The sequence below is a fragment of the Melozone crissalis genome, unplaced genomic scaffold, assembly GCF_028551555.1.
Source record: "Melozone crissalis strain CALT ecotype California unplaced genomic scaffold, PUWL_Pcris_2 ptg000027l_1, whole genome shotgun sequence".
Lineage (NCBI taxonomy): Eukaryota > Metazoa > Chordata > Aves > Passeriformes > Passerellidae > Melozone > Melozone crissalis.
This window is the reverse complement of record NW_026535805.1, coordinates 38,860,850-38,878,215: the sequence shown is the minus strand read 5'-3', so window position 1 is coordinate 38,878,215 and position 17,366 is coordinate 38,860,850. Positions and strand designations below refer to the sequence as shown.

At 38.4% G+C, this 17,366-nt stretch overlaps 1 protein-coding gene across 1 annotated transcript in view; it reads left to right on the top strand.

The window, feature by feature from the left end:
• Positions 1-17,366, top strand: part of PLEKHG1 (pleckstrin homology and RhoGEF domain containing G1) — a 125,882-nt gene that overhangs the window by 23,494 nt on the left and 85,022 nt on the right. The window contains exon 3 of the mRNA XM_054280196.1: positions 13,522-13,596. Within this exon, the coding sequence (XP_054136171.1) occupies positions 13,548-13,596 (49 nt within the window). The 5' untranslated portion in view covers positions 13,522-13,547. The remainder of the gene's footprint in view (positions 1-13,521; positions 13,597-17,366) is intronic.

The window sequence follows — 17,366 nt, the reverse complement described above, 5'->3', positions numbered from 1 at the left end:
ACTGTGGGCTATGCAGCAAGAATGGAGGAGCTGGGGTTTTTATGTACTAAGGGGATGGTATTACATAACTTGAAACAGCATTATTGGAATGCCTCTGTGTTGTTTCAGTAGATCAGTGCTTAATATTTGAATGAAACATTAAGGTTTATAAATGGTTAGCTGTGTGTCTTGGCAGTGCTTTAGATTTGTTCCCCACTTACTAAACTCAGAAGGGTGTTTTGCAGAAAGTTCACATAAGTTATTTCTTCCCTTAAAAGTGGAAGAAAAGGAACTTTCATCTGAATTCACTGGGCTTAGCTCTGAGAATTCAAAAGGCTTTGGAAACTGGCTGAAGCTCTTGGTACTGACTTGAGTAATATCCCTTTGAATATTTACTTTAATCAAGCCTATTTAGAGATTCCCGCTCACACCCTGCCCTTATTTTTGTTGGTTTTCAGTGCTAGATCAAGTGACCAATGAAATATAAAGCTGTTTTCTTAAAAATAGGTTCTTCTGGAGTTCTCAGTGGTATTGCTATAGCTGGATTTTGTGTTATTTTAGCACATGATAGGTATTTCTTTGTTTCTGTGTTTGAAAGATAAGTCCAAGCTATTTATTTTATTTTCTGAGAAGGTGAATGAAGTATCAAAGTGCACAATGGCTCAGACTCCATGCAGTTGTCGAGAATTACTTATAAACAACTGATTATCAAGCCACGTCTCTTATACTGATGTAGAAAGGAGAAAAACATTCATCTGAAGGAAATCACCTTTCCAACTATAATCCTCTTAAGTCATGTTATTTGTTTCCCCATGTGTTTTTTCTGAATGGAACTAATATTTTGGTCAGGGGCCAGTGAAGGTTTGCATTTGGCGATTCAATCTTTAATAAGAAATTTGGCTCTTCTAGGAAAGAATAGTGGAGATAAGAGGCTTTACGTATTTATATAGAAGGAGTTCCCTTATCTAAGGAATACAGCTGTTTAACGCAAAAGAAATGTTCATTTAACAGCTTGTCACCTGCTTCTGTCAAAATGGTCATTCAGATTGCTTTGGAAATTCTGGCAGGGTAAAGATTGTTCCTGTGAGTGGTTTCCCTTTTACCAGTTCTAGTCTCCTAGACTCTGTACTTGTGCTGATCAAGTAAGTGCTGAAATAATTTCTTTTCCTTTTCTAGTCCTATTTAATCTAATATTCCTTATTTTTTCTAATGAATATATTTAACGACTATATAAATGCATATGTTCTGTCAGAGATGAAGCATGAATGTAATTTGAAACTGTAGTTTCTCTGTGCTCTGCATATGCAATTCAAATATGCCACAAAGGCCAGTTGGACTATGCCTGCAGTTACAGAACTCTGAATTGAGGACATGCTTTTCAAAGCTAATATACAGCAAGAGGGCTCTGGCTTCTCCATCCCCACTAGTTGCGGTGTTCTGTAGATAACTGCAGGCTTTGGCTCTGGAAAGCATGTTGTTTGCAAGCCATGCTTCAACAGTTGCACTCTGGAGTGGCTTGATAAATAGTGAAGTGTTTTTACAGGAAATGTCCCAATCTGAGTTATGAGGCCATTCATTTGGGTAAATTGCAAGGGAATGTACTCAATGATGTTAGCTTGTCTGTTATTAATTTCCTCTTTTTTAACATGTGTGCACAGTGTGTATATAAATATGTATACATATATACACATAGATGTATGTATTCCCAAAGTAGGGAGAAGGAAAGGCTGGAGGAATGTGAAAGGGTCCTACAGTCAGCTGGTCCTGAGCCAGGGCTGGGGAGCTGCCAGATTCAGCAACATTCAAAGCCTGGAGTATGTCAGGGCTCAGAAAGTTTTAACTGTTGACTCTTTTATGTGATTTGCTGTGTTGTTTCCTAATGTTTCATACTCTGTGATGAAAACAAAACCCCAAAATTTTCATTAACGATACTTCACTGCAGTCGGAAAGTTAGATGGACTTTTTCTGATGGCTGTGGGTAAAAAACCCGCAACAAACGTGTTTCAGAGGGCATGCCTAAGTAGTTGTGCACAGCTGTACTTTGGCTAGCCACTCAAATGACAATTTCTGGAAAAGCCAACTGAGTATTACTTGTCTAATAATTATAAAGTCTACATCTAAACCTCTCATTTCAGCAGTAATGCCATACTCAGGCAATTGCAGTTGAAGGAGACACACAAATGGGCTTTGTAGGGGCCCATTCTCCTCACGGTGAATCTTTGTCTGAGTCTTCCCTTGTAAATGTAACGGTGTCGCTGTGTGTCATGGAGACAAAACTAATGAAGGATCCACATATAAAGCAATAATTATCCATTATTCTGGTTTTAAGTAGGCTTCCCCTTCATGAACATTCCCCTTGTCAGCAATGCCAAACCAAACATTCCTTTGTATCTCCCCCCACCCCCCGCTTTAACTCTCCTCAAGAATTTGCGCTTGAAGGGGAAAATATCATTCTCTCTTTACTTGGAATTAACATTGTTTAAGAAAATTTTTTAGAAAGTAAACTGACTTTCTGGACACTGCTGACATTTTTGTCTTTCGTCAGTATGACCTTATTCTGGAAGTTCTGTGGTTTTCTTTTACAATGAGGTCTGAAGTTATTTCTTTGAAAATTTGCAGTGAATCCAAACATATTGCAAGTATTTTACAGAAGAGGTGTAGCAACCTAATTGGAGTTGATGCATACTAATTTCTCTGCTGTTAGCCAAATTGGAAGAAAAACAGCGGTGCTTTTAAAAAATATGCGCATGGGAGGGTAAATTTGTGTTTGTAATTTGGTGCAGAGCAGCATTTTGTGGCTTGCTGTTGTTTGGTTTGTTTTTATTTTGGGTAGTGGGAAGGAGCTTTCAGAAATGTGTTTAAGTGCAGAGAAGAAATACCCCTGAAACAACTGATTTTGAATAGCACTTTTCTGTATTTATACCCTTGAAAAGCATTGGGCTGTTCTGTACTCTTGGAGTATTTGCTTTTGGATGCACCTTATCTCTGTCAAGTTGTCAGGGTTTACACTGCATACTGGTTATGTGAGTTGAGGAAGACGTCATTCCCTATCTCAGTGCCTTGACTTTGGCCCTATAGAGAGTTTAAACACATACAAATTTAATTCTTGCCATAGATAATAGCTTTCAACTGACCTTGACTATAAGGAATTTCTCTGTAAGAGGGCTATGAAGTTTTCATTTAAAATGAAGCAAGCCCCAGAAAAACCTTCATTATTATCATAGTTCATGATTTCAAGAGAAGCTACCCTGCGTAATAGAGGCAGCCTGATGTCCTTACTAAGCAGATGGCAAGGTTGTTTCCTTTCTTCTGATGATTAAGTGTGACAACGTTAGTGAACTTCAGTTGGGCGTCAAGAAACTTCCTGAAACAGAAATGAAAAATACAAAAAGGAAGTGTCAGAGGGTGAAACACCTACAGACATGGTAAGATTGTTTCTACCATTGTTAGATCAAATTTTTCAGATGTATTGGCGTTCACTGGTGTGTTATCCGTCACTGTAATATTTATTCAGCACATAGGACTGGATTCAAGTAGTTTAAGGCTTTGCATATTATAGTTTATTTTCACTGTTATTTGACTTGTTTGCTGTAATTTGATTCCTTGAGATCTAACAAGAGCTTTGCTTCCTCGCAGCCTGTTTTGATTTTATTTCTTCCATGAAATGATGCATTTACCCATCAGTGGTCTTTTCCAAGATGTTGTTTGGTGATACCCCCAGCACAGGCATCATGTAAAGAGAGAGGTGTCTTTTTAAGTGCTACACAACCTCTCTAATAGAAAATATAATTTGGAGGAGGCTTACAGCCTGTAAAAGCAGGTACCAGGTGCTCTTTACTATATAAGCCAGATGCAAGTCTTGAGGATTTTTTGTTTGTTTGTTTGTTTTGCTTTTTTTTTCTTGTATAAAAGAGAAATGAGAATAAAAGCTGCATGCTAGGATGCTAGCTGGGTTATTGCTTGTTTGTTTTTTTAATATCTGTGAGTGGAGTGGAACAGCAGCAGCAGTCCTTGTCTTTAACCCGAAATCATAAAAGTGTAGTTGCTGAGCACCGGAGGCTTGAATAAAAAAAAGACTAAAGGGGGACAGAATGTGAAAAGGACTAAAGAAGGACTCTTTGCATGTGTGCATCCCTACAATCAGCATCTCTTCTAATTGTAGCAAAGTTCAGAGCTTTGAAAAGAATTTGAGTAATTCTCTGATAAACAATGCTGAAATTCTTTCCTCTTCAGTTTCCTTTTCTTAACCATGTGCACTATAAAGCAATCTCTGCTACTGAAGAAGTTTGACAAGTTCACATCCAGCTGTGGAATGTTTTGGAATTTTTTTTCTTCATTTATTAAGCCAAAACTTTTGGCCGGGTAGTGAGGTTTAACCTTTGCAGCTCATTAGAATGAAATCCTAGAATGGCTTTGGTTGGAAGAGATCTTAATGTTCATCTAGTTCCATCCTCCCTGCTCTGGGCAGAGACACCTTCCACAAGACCAGGTTACTCAGAGCTCCACCTAACTTGGCTTAAACACTTCCAGGGCTGAGACATCCACCACTTTTCAGGGCAACTCCTTCCAGTGCCTCACCACCCACAGTAATAAATTCATCTAAACCTATTTCCTTTCAGTTTGAAGCCATTCTCTCTTTTCCTGTCACTACATGCTCTTGTAAAAAAGTCCCTCTCAAGCTTTCCCATAGGCCTGCTTCACATTCTGGAAAGCCACAATTTGGTCACCCTGAAGCCTTCTCTTCTCCAGGCTGGAAAACCCCAACTGTCTCAGCCTTTTTTCCTAGGAGAGGTAGTCCATCCCTCTAATAAACTTGATGGTCCTCATCTGGACTTTCTTTGACAAAATACAAGACCTAATGCATTTGTAGTTGTATTTCTCCTGAGAAAGATTCAAGAAGAGGGGATGCTAGTGACCAGTCAAAATAACTAATGTAGATTTAAAAAAATATACTTTACACTTTATTTTCCCCCACAAAGTCTGAACAGTTACCTGGAGTGTTTAGCTGGGAGGGTGAGTGGTGAGCTAGGCAGAAGTGCAGCTGTAAACCCAACATCCAGAGACTGTATTTAGGGTTACATGGTAAAAGGACTGTGTAAATTCTGACAGTGACAGAGAATTTGTTGGGGGGAAAGTCAGGTATTCTTTTTTGGCAACTGTTAGAGTTCTGGCCATGGGTTTGGCTGTTATCACAATTTGAGGACTTGTACCCTTAAATCCTCTAGTCTCTTTAGTGCTGTAACTGGTCTGTGTGCATAGTACATGCTCTTTGTGCTTTTTCTGCACTTGGTGTATGCATTACTGAAGAGCCACAAATTAATGGTGCTGGAAATAAGCTCTTGTAATAAAGAAAATATTGAACTGTGAGTTCTTGTCTATGTTGAGGCATTTGGGTTTCTCTTAAATAAGTTTGTTTCAAATTCAGTTTTCTTTGTGTGGCCCTAATTAGCACTTAACAGTAGAAGTACTATTATCTAAAAATGAAATCAGGAAGCAATGTAAGGAAAACTCAGTTAAAAGATTTTTATCTCTATCTTTCTAAGAGCCAATAAAGAAAACCATGCTGTTGATTTTTGCAGAGTACCTACATGTAATGCATTATGTGGGGCTCTTAATTTGCTCAGAAAATGCTTTACTTAGAATAATTTGTGTGCTTCACTGTATGGTTGTTGAGTAGCAGATTTCTTTGAGTAGATGACAGCAGTATTTTGTGATAACGATAGCTGTTCTTGGCAGCGATGACTTGCTACTGCTGTACTCTCAGCGGTCTGTGCTGGGACTTGCCTCTAAGTCCCTAAATATCTTGGGACTGACCTGCTTATCCTGCTTTTCCTTGGTTTTCATCAGTGTATGCCAGGCATGTCCTGTGCTGAGCCACTTTACCTAAGTCTGTCTGTTTTCTCAAGCTTAGATTCAAAAGAAAGTGTCTGAAGTGACAGACTTTCTGTACGTAAGTGAAACATGATCTTTTGATGGATTTTTTTTCCCCTTTGTTCATGTGGGGTTTTTTAACTTTGATGAAGAGCTGCTGAGATTAACTGCACTGTACAAAGACATGAGAGAAGCAATATGTGTACAAAATTTGAAAAACGCCCAGTGCTTTACAAAATAATTCTGTTCATTCTGGTTATAAGGAGTTTTGAAATAAGGAAAACGATGGTAGAGCAGTTTAGCTGTCAGGCTACCCACCCCCAAATCCAGACTCGAGTGATGGGTACGACGACTCAGAATGGTTTTTACCCCTCGTCCCGCACGCTGACGCTGACCGGGAGGGAGGGGCAGGTTCTGCTGCAAGCGCTCAGTTTGTCTCCCGGTGCAGCAGCAGCAGCGGCAGTGCCACCTGCGGGAGCTGCGCTGGAAGCGGTGCCCGCGGCTCCGAGCGTCCCAGCAAGGATGCGCTGCCGCCGCTGCCAGCGACGCCTTGGGTGGATTTCTGCCCACGTTCTGCAGCGCTGCGTGATTCCTTGTCATCTTGGGCAAAGCTGCGTATGCAATAGTGCTAAAAATATTTTCAAAAATACTCGTCAGTGGTTCAATTTTACAGAAAGGGAAATAGCAATGGTTAATCATAGTAAGGAATTTCCTACAAACTGCGCTGAGATGACTTGAGTTTTAAAGACAGTGCTTTTACCTGAGCTGAGAAACTCCTGTGATCAGCACAGAGTTAATGCAGACATGCAGGAAATGCATGCATTTCACCAATTAAAGCAGATGTCTTTCTGCTTAGGCTTTGAGCATATGCTTCACAAGGGTATTTGGGGAGTGTCAGTCAAGGTTTTGATCCCTCTTCCTCCTCCCACAAGACCCTGTGGGGAGTTTTCCTCTTTGTTTCACTTGGCATAGAAGCAGCATATGCTGTTTTAAGTAAGGAGCCTTGCAATGTGGTTGGACACAGACCAAAAGTTGAGTATAGCTCATCTTTTCTAGAAGTTCTATACAAAGTTTGAAGGAGAAAATATTGTGTCACATGCCCTTCTAGACCTCATATCCGGCGTTACTTTGTAAAAAACACGCTGTCATGCCTTGCAGACTGAAACATGGTGATTAGCTGCTGAACTTGATCTTTTAGTGGGTTTGGAAAACCATGACCAAAACCTTGGAATAGTGCTGGGAATGGATTCAAAAGTTGGAGAGATGGGAGGAGGAAGAAGACATAACGCCTAGTAGCTAAACCACAGAGGAGCCAGACAGCTCTTTCCTTACATTAGAACATTTATGATGTTTTTCACATTCAAACACTGTGAATTTGCAGTAAACCAGAATGAAAGTGACCAAGGGATTCTGTGATTTGGTCTTTGCCTGCTGGCAAAAAGTTAAGTGTTTTGTATTGGAGCCACAGTATGGATGATTAGCTCCAGAAACTGGGCAGAGGATGCTGTAGATTAAATATGTTTTGAAAAAGTGGGCAGGAGAGTGATGTTACTGTGACTTTCATCAATGGGCAAGTGTGTAAAGGGGGTTTTGCTCCTTCTAGCCAATGTAGATCAGAGGGTCTTGTTTGGACCAGCTCATCTCTTGCTGCATTTGTCTTAAGTGTCACAGTTACTGCCTTTCTGTGGAAAAGAAAGTGAAAGGATGGCATGGTTTGGGAATATCAGCAAAATCTGTAGTATCTTACCAAAAAAAGCCCACAAAATCCAAACCCCCAGCTCCAGCAAAACCCCTCAAAGCTGGAACATTTTCGTATGTGTTGATGTGCAGGGGGGGGAAAGACTGGAAGATTTTTGTGGGACATTGTTGAAGAAGGAAAGCTGTAACTCACATCCAGAGTGCTGCTGGAAGGGAATGGAAGGAGCCATTAGAATTCTGTGCAATTTTTGAAGGAATAACTATGAACTTGAAATAACATTTGAATCTTAAACAGGTACTGCCATATTACTTAGGAAGGCTGAGGGGTGGTGGTGAATAGGAGCAGAAATGACGGCTTGGTTTATGTCCTCATAATGATCCCTTAGGTCAGTGCTATTTAGGGTTTCATTCAGTGTCACTTCTTGGTTCATGTGAAAGAACTGTGTTAGTGTTAACATATGAACTTGTTTTATGGTTTATGTGACCTGGGATCAAAGCTATTCTCATGGGGTTCAGAGCAGCAAGGCATCTGCTCCAGAAGGGATTTTGTAGGCAAACAAATGGCAAAAACTAGATCAGGGACAGATGTCCTTATTCTCTAACAAAGATAGTATACAGTGTTTAGCACTCAGATGTCAGAGCTTGAGTGTGTTGATGTGAGGATGAATTTTACCATAGCCATCCTTGGAGTTTGGAGTTCATCCTGAAACCTGAGAATGTAAGTGCTCATTTTGGGGTTCTGTGAGTTGTTTTGTATTCAGAAGTGCAGCATCCAGTACCATTCATCCAAGAAGGAGGGCTGGCTGTGCAGGCTGTCTCTGGGCATCTAATTGTCCTTATTTGTTTACAAAATATTTTATGTCAAAAAACCTACTAATATCTATTTTATTTATACCCCCCTTGCACCTTTTTTTTTTAATTGCAGCAGAAAGAACTCATCTAGATACTATTTTAAAAATAATCTAACAGCTTTTCTGTTAATGGTACAGTATGTAATGTAGATTTTCAGGAGTTCAGTTGTTTTACATGTATTCATGTGTGTATAAAGCACTGACTGTTTGATTTTAATCTGTAAAAGGCTGCATTTAAAATTGTATTAAAGTATTATAAGGGAACATGTATTCTGATGGTGAATAAAGTGACCACAGCAGAATCTTATATTAATGTTGATTGTGCCTATGGAAGATGGGGGTGAAGTGCAGTGTCTGTCATTGAAATGTGACTGTATGTGACAAGTTTCTGAAGAAATCCAACCAACTTGCTTGAATATGATCACTTCCAGCTATTTGGAACAGATGTAGACTAAGGGCCAAGGGTTTGACACAAAGGAGGAGGGTCAGGTTAGATTTTGGTTAGTGGTGATCATTGTTCAACATAAATACATAGCTGAGCTCCATAGTTACATCTGCAAACAGTTCTGTGACAAACAATGGTCTCTTTCAAGTGCCTGGATGCTTTTTTGAGAGTATAGAAATAAATTTTTCAAAGAATGAAAGTAGAACAGAAGTCTTCTCTCCAATGGAAATTGGTCCATGAAACTTTAAATGTGAAAATTGTGATTAATAGTGATTTTGAAAAGTTGGAAACCCTTACTGATGGTTTTCTTTTATTTGTTTTTTTTTGTGGGTTTTTTTTTTTTTTTTGGGAAAGTACAGTTAATTAAAGAGGCAAGGAATATATTTGTCTGCGAAACATAAATAATCCATATTTTTTTGTGAGCATGATTTTTTTAAAGTATTTTTTAGCCACCCATGTGCTATAAATTTGAATGTTTTACTAATTCACCTACAGCACACTATTGGCTTAGATGCTGTGTTTAAAGTATCTTATGTTTTTCATAACGCTAAAGCTGATTTGCAGTTTTTAGCAGCTCAGGATTTTAAAAGCAAATCAGTCTACTGGTAGGAACAAAAAATTTCTTGAACTAGGACCTCCCAGTATGCCTGTTTGGGTGGCCCTGGCTGATTATGGCCCATGAAAATGCATGGTCATACATCTGACTGGTTTTGGTTGCTGTTAAAAGAATTTTGCTTAACTGAGCAATGTAAACAGTATAGCTGTGTTTATTCATAAATTATCAATGCATATGTATTTCAGGTTCTCTTACTAGGATGTTCAGTGAAAAAGTGCTCTAAGCAATAGGTAGCAGTTTTGACTAATGGACTAAAAAATACAAGGTACCTCATGGACTACTAGAATAGTTGAGCCTGAGATTCAGAGAAAATTAGAACCATTTCAATAATAATATTGCAAGAGTATTTAGAAGGGTCTACCTGGAATGTTTTTATAAGGTGCTTAAAAGCTTTAGGATACTACTACTACTAAGATTGTCTGGATAAGTGGAAATTATTTGTATAGGAAGTGAGCAAGCATTATTTCCTTTTACATTTACTAGCAAGTTTGTACCCTAAATGCTACTTTTTGACTGAATTTTACATGAGTCCAGCTTGGCCTTACTGCAGAGAGAGGGGGATTTAGTTTCCTCATCTGGTTAATACTTTTTGTCAGAGATTTCCTTCCTAGATTAAAAAGAAGAATTGTAGAAGTAAAGGAATGCTCAACATTGATTTCTGTTTCTTGAATAATTCAAAACTTCATGTGTTGCAGAAAACAACAGCAGAGTTCTCTATTTCTTTTTTTTTAAGTTTTTTAGTATATTCTGCAATTTCTAGCAGTGGCATGGAACTGGTTTGCATTAATGAGACAGAAAAGGGGAAGGGTATTTTTAAAAATATATAGATTTGTGTACTTTTTAAAGAATTAATAAAACAATTTTCTGTGCCACGTTACTGGACCTCAGTTTTTAGATGTAATGTTTTCAGTTGACAGTGAATTGGAAAAGTGCTGAAGACTGTGTCATGTTTGCACCTGGTTGTACAATTCTGGTACCACTAATCTCCTGTAAACTTTAGAAAAAGCAGACACAAATTTCAGACTCTTTCATTACTGAAAACCATTACAGACAGTGGCAAGAATCTTTGGGGAGGGAAATTCTTCATGGAAAGGGTTTTTCAAGCATTGAAACAGGCTGGCCAGGGAAGAGGTGGAAATACATGGGGATTAAAAGACACGTAGATGTGGCACTTAGGGACATGGTTTAGGGGTGGACTTGGCAGCGTCAGTTTAACAGCTGGACTCAGGGATCTTGGAGGTGTGAGAGTTTTCAGACATTGTTCTGAAGATGCGCTTTTCTAGGCACAGAGGCTGACTTTCTTTAAACTGTAGTAGTGTGTTAAGCCCTTGCTATCATGTTTTGTAACGCAGAGCTGCTAAACTGGCGAGTCTGTGGAAAACCATTAGTGGGACTGTAGTTTATAAAATTGCCATGGATTATCCAAATGAGCTGTTGAGACAGAGTTGTTGTGGCAGTGGCAGGTCTGAACCTGTTCAATAAATACCTTGGTCTGTGTGCAGTAATTGAATGATCCAGCTTTCAAGTTACTATTCCATTATTAAAAATGACAAGGTCATTCAACGCCCATTTGAATCCCACTTGGTTTTGTGCTGGGAATGATAGGTCATGCTCCATAGCGAGGGATAAGCACAGGAACTCCATTAAATTCGCATAAATGACTGTTGGGGTGTGTCTTACTTGCAGTAAAATTGCTTTCTGGTTTTGAGTTTAGATAGCAGAAAAGCAAGGCTGTCACTTCCTTAGAAGGCCAAGTAGAAAATGCTGACCTACTTTAGACAAGGAAAGGTTTGACTTACGTAAATAAAAATCAGGGCAGAAGAGGCAAGAAAAAAGGTCTTTTTTTCATGCTTCTATTTAGCACCTCTACAAAATGTCAGTGAAGAAGCCCAAAATTATTTCTGAGACTACTGATTTTTTTTTGTCATTAATATGTTAGTAAGTGACTCTGTGAGCATTTTCATAGTGAAGTTTACTTAATATATTTATTTCAAGTCTGTGCAACTCCAACCAACCAAAACCAGAAAACAAATATGTGGATATCTGTGTTTTTCCATTTTTAACATATTTTTCCCTGAATAAGTGATATTAAATGATTTATTTAAAATTTAAATAAAATGGTTTTTGTATTAATCACAGAAAGTAAATATAGTATTTATTGATGACATTTCTTGTTTCAAATATATTGTGTGATTAACTGGTTCCTATCAACTTTACTAGTAAGTCACTGAATAGCTGAAATTTGATTTATAAACCTGTGTAATGTTCAGAGAATATGTAGAGGGTTATACACAAGCTTGCCAAGTTTTAGAATTAGTTGTTGTATTTGTTCTAGCCAACTGCTTAGTGATGATAACCATAGATAATTAAATTTGAGTAATCTGTTTGAAGAACAAATTCATTTTTTAATTGTCTTGTGCAGAGCGGGTTCTGTTTTACAACAGATTTATAGAGGAGTTTGGAGACCCCGAGGTTTTTATATTTGTTTAAACCTCTGTTGTGGTCACACTTGTTTGTTCAGTTTGTGGCACTGTCCAGCTGTGTTTTATGAACTCATAAACCCAGACCTTAAGGTGGATAAGCATTACAGCTATTAATTTGGGGGAGTTAGAGAAGATGTTTAGCTAGCTCACAGTCTTCACTATATGTACTGTTGTGTGGGTGAAATATCTATGTTAAGGACAAAGTAATTCCTGAGTAAGACATGGTGGATTTTATCTTGAGAAGAGATGAATTGGCTGATCTAGAAAATCATACAGAAAATCTAGTAGAATTTCCATCAGCTAAATAGAAATTAATTTCTACCCTAAGAAGTGTTAGTGGATTATAGCCTCATGTGTGTCTGATATTTCGAAGTATTTTGCATATTTGTGAATTAAATATGACAAATATACTTGCCCTGGATATGACACCTGAAATACTGTTTTACAACTTAAACAGCTTAAGAAATCCTACAAATTTTGTATAGTTTGGTTGTAATGTAAACCTAAGATCTTTATTGGACATTAGGGCGCAAATGTTTTCATTTTATGTCTGAAGATAGGATTCAAAACAAGATGTATGAATTTGAAAGCAAAGTAATTTAAGAAGGGAGGAAAAAAAGGGCCATTTATTTGAGTTCAGTCTCAGTTCTGCTGCAGGGTTATCCAGTGAGGTCTCCAATAACTCTGGGTCTAATGGCTGTCTTGAAAACTGCATGCAAATTTTCAAAATTCATTAGGAATTAGGGCTCTACTGTGACTACTTCTGATGCTGTGCACTCTGTACAGTGCTGTACGCATCACTGAACTGTGTGGATTGTCAGCTGAGATGAAGTCCCACTTGGCACACAAACTCCTTCAGACAGAGAATCATCCTTGTTCTGATTTGTCTGGTCTTGGTGCATCCTGTCTGATCTTGAGGCTTTCGTTATGTAAAATGGAGTGTCAGCGTTGCTGGTGATGGAAAAATATTCAAAGATGCCGGAAAGGAGGATACAAAATCCTAGCCAGTGTGTGGTGGCCAGATGTTGACCGCTGGCCAGTACCACAGAGGGTACATAAGGTTGCTGTAAGAGGAGACGTGTTCACTGCCTTCCTGAGAAGCCTTTTCTTCTCTGCCCACTGCTATGCTGGAAGAAATACTGGTGCTCTGCAGTGCAGTAAAGCTCTAAGTTAGGGGATTTTCTGTTTGATGCAGGCTGCTGTGACCCTCCAGATGGTCACTCCATGGTTAACTTCAGCAGTACCTGAGTGTAAGCAGCTCTTCTACCCCAGTTCAGACCTCTCACTCGAAATTAACTGAGGCAGAAAAATGTGTGAAATTCACCAGATGTACTTAGTGCTCTCAGGTCTGAGGGTCCTTTTGTGCCTGCCTACCTGGTAGAACATCCAACTGAGAGCCTCCTGAATGGTGCTGCAGTTAATCCTGAGAGAAGTTTGTCTGTTTACACTTCTTACACCCAGACACAGAAGCGATGAAAGCTGAGAACCCATCCTTCACAGGGACTCTGGAGCAGGGGAGTGCCTTGCTGAAACGTGCTGGTTTTGATGGAAAACTCTTCTTTGCTTTGTGTCCATCAGGTTCTACTAAGCCTGTGTCTGCAGAGATGCCAGATAAAACACCAGGTGCTACAGAGCCTGTGCCCAGAAGTGAAGGTTAGTAGTTTTCTTCCATTTTTTTGTCTATTGAAAAAAAAGAAGTGCTGTTTGGATTCTGAGAAGAATTTTTTGAAGTTAAAGACTGAGTTTCCCTTGCTGGCCTTAATCTTAAGTGGGGGCTGGATCAGTATTATATATGCATGTTTATCTAGATAGCAGGAAATTTTTACTTGTCTTTGGGTAACCTCTCCATCCCTCCCTAGCCCAACATCCATGATTGTATTAAAATATATAATAATGGGGAAGTGCACTGCTAGGATTTCAGCACTGGAGATGTTTTGTCCCATTTGCTAAAGAGATCTTGTTAACTGAAGCCAGTTTTTTGTATGGGATACTTGAGTCTAACAGAACTAAAGCTGACACATTTAGGATATGGGTTGATTGATACAAGGAGGAATCGTCTGTGTGATTTTCACTAAATCAGTGGAATCTTGAAATGCTCAGTCAGACTATTTTGTTTCCTCTTGAGGTCTATTAATTTTAAATTTCCACATCTGAAGGTTTGTTACTTGGTTTCACAGCAAATTCATTCTTTGAAGACAATTGTAACCCTGCCTAACTTGATTCCTTCTCCAGAATCACTGGTGCATGTGTCACTAAAGCGTTTTATAAAAATTTGCTATTTCATGTGAAGTGAAATTTGCTATTTCCTTGTGAGGTGTTTCTGACAGTATTGTGTCAAAACTATAGTAGCTCTTGTATATCCTTGTTTTCTAGATCATTGCTGTCCTCACACAAGGACTATATTAATAAAAACGTGTGGTTTAGTTTGACTACAGTTTACAGCTCAGGATTGTTTCTTCAATGCCTCAAGACAGAGATCTCAAAATTTAAAGTATTTTTGTAGATTTTTGAACCTCGGTTTTGGCATTTGAAAGGCATGGAGGAGCGAGCTGCAATAATAATTTCAAGAAGTGCATCAAATATTGTTGAGAAAGGTACTTCTCTTCATTTAAAGGGTATTAAATTATGCTTAACTGTGGAAAGCCTTTTTAAAATTTACTGTAAATCTTAACATGTTACTGGGAGAACTCCCCACACAAGGGGAGAAACAATTACAGCTAGTATTTTAAAGACTGAGCTCTCTCTGATGCACATGTTTTGTGTCATCCTTATAAATAAATGCTTATGCTAAAAGCATTGGAGTGAGTCCAATTGAAGCAAAAGTCTACAATAAAATATAGCCAACTAAAATGATGAGATTATTCTGAATCTTCGTTTTCAAATTGCAGTTATCATTGTAGTTTGTGATAAGAGGTCATGAAGTTATTCCAGAGTCAGTATGAAATATCCTTGCTCAATTGGTTAGAGCAGGATCCTGATAATGCCAAGGTCACAGCTTTAGCCCCTGTATGGGCCATTCTCATTAGAGTTGTACTTGCTGATGCTTGTGAGTCCCTTCCAACTCAGAATATTCTGTGTGATTTTGTGTGTTATTCTGTGTGATTTTGTGTGTGTGCTTTAACAAATGCAATGTTTACTAAAACAAAATTTTATCCAGGTTTCATCTGGATTCTTTGTTTTTAATTGCTCTTTAGGAACTAATTTTTAGATTAAAAAAAAAAAGATGAGCTAATGAATAATGATGAAACTGCACTTAAGAGACCTGTTTTTATGTCTTGATGAAAATGCTCTATTATAGATAAAACATTCTAATGATATGAAGTCATGAGTGCTGGAAGTTAATGAGAGTTTGTGTTGGTTTATTGTAATAAATACATTCAAAGATGTTATGATAATGTTTACTGAAAAAAGATCAGACATATATGACAGTGGCTGCTGCAGCATGGATTACAAGATAAACTTCCATAGTCAGTCTTTGATCATATACATCTCTATTTACTTAGCATTTATACAGCTAACTGGTATGTAGAAATATTTTGCTGGTATTACTGAGTCAGAATTGAGAAGTGAGTGTTTCATTTCTTATGATTAAAATAGCAATGATCCTTATGTGCATAAACATTTATGTGAACTTTTGTAATTATTTCCAGAAATAATAACAACTTATTACTGCTTGGTTTTTTTCCCCCAAAAGAAATATTCTTGCAGTCATTGGTTAAAAGGAAAGAAAAAGGTGTATTTGTTGTTACAGATTTCTAACAATTAACCTCCAATGTTCATCGGGGTCAAGTTGGGTTGAGCAAAGTGTTGGCAAGTAACTGATTATCTGGAAACTTTGAAAAAGCCAGTGTTGCTTTAACCTAGCAGTGCCCCTCCCTGCCCCTGACCCACTGCTCCATATACTCCAGTTAAGCCACGAAGCACACAGGAGCAGACAATTGAGAAAGGAGTTTCCTGTAATTAAGTTACTGTAACTTAGTCCTTGACTCGAGGGTCCCCAGTGGGTGGGCAGACTGTTTGCTTTTCTGCCACCTCTTCTGTCAAACCTTCTAGAGTCAACAGTTGTATTTATAAATGTCAATGCTTGCTTTGTGCTATCAGGAGAAAAAACCCAGGACCTGGAGATTTGGTTGTTGCAAAGATGGAAGTGTGTGCATATCACATAGGGAAAAATACTTTTCAAGAAGCTTGTCTAGCTATCAAGGAGTGGTAGACAAACAAATTAAAACAAAAAACTCCTGCCACGATCCACGTATAACTATTTCTGAACCGTTTTCCTTTGGCAAAGCTATTATATTCTATTTACAATGGATGCATTTAGAACAATGTATTGTGTCAATACCAGGAAGTGGATTGAGTGTATTTCTGGTTTAGTTTGCAAAGGAATTAGCATTTTTTTTTCTGCTTGTGTTTGCTGAAAAATCACTCTTAAACTTCTAGTATAGTTAACCACTGGAAATGAGGCTGTGACAGGAGCACCCCAGCCACAGCTCAAATTCCTCCTCTCTTCTTTAGAGAGGCTGCTGTGATTCACAGTGGCTCATGATGGTATCTGGAGCTGAGCTGTTACTTATTTGCAAAAATTTAGGGGAATGAATGTAGAATTCTTTCACCAGAAATTATCTGTTTTATAGGATTAAAACCTTTTCTAGCTTAACAAAATCTCGATGATACTGAAAATTTTTTCATAAAACACAACTGTTTTAACCTGTGGATAGTGGATTAATTTTTTTTTGCCCTGATACCCACAAACAGCTGTTCATAACAAAGCTAGGGTTGCTTCAAAGAAACCAGATGAGGTCTACCTTAGTATCTATTTAGTATCTATCTTAGTATCTAGAGTCTGGAAGATTCCCAGACTCTAAGTTTTTGGGGTATCAGTCAAGTGCTACCTTAGCAGTAGCTTTGTGCAAAACACTTAGAAAACATATATGGATGTGGAAACCTTTATTCAGTTTCTCCAGTCAGCTTGACTGGTTGTTTTTCTGTGCCTTAAAGCAGGCATATTTGAAGAAGACATGAGGAAATTAAACTCCCACAAAGTCTTCTTCCTTTCCCTCTTCCCACACCAACGTTTTTGTTAAGTAAGAGGCATGACTTCCCACAGCTGGATCCTCTCTTACTGACTTCATGGTCCACACTTGCATCCTGAAGGAAACGAATATTACACCTGGACTTTATAAACAGCCACTGACAAATCCCTGTGGACGACAAGCTTATGTCATTGTAAAATATCCTACAGCAACAAGCAGTGGTTTTCCTTGCATTGTGTACCTGATGGCACTAGTGGGAGCCTGCCAGCTCTTTCTGTTGCTGCTTGTGATGTCTCATTGCGTTTTGTAACTCCTCTGCCTTAGCTTTGTGTGCTATTTTTGCTGTAATGTGCAACACTGCACAGGAAAAACGTGCAAGCACAGCCCCAT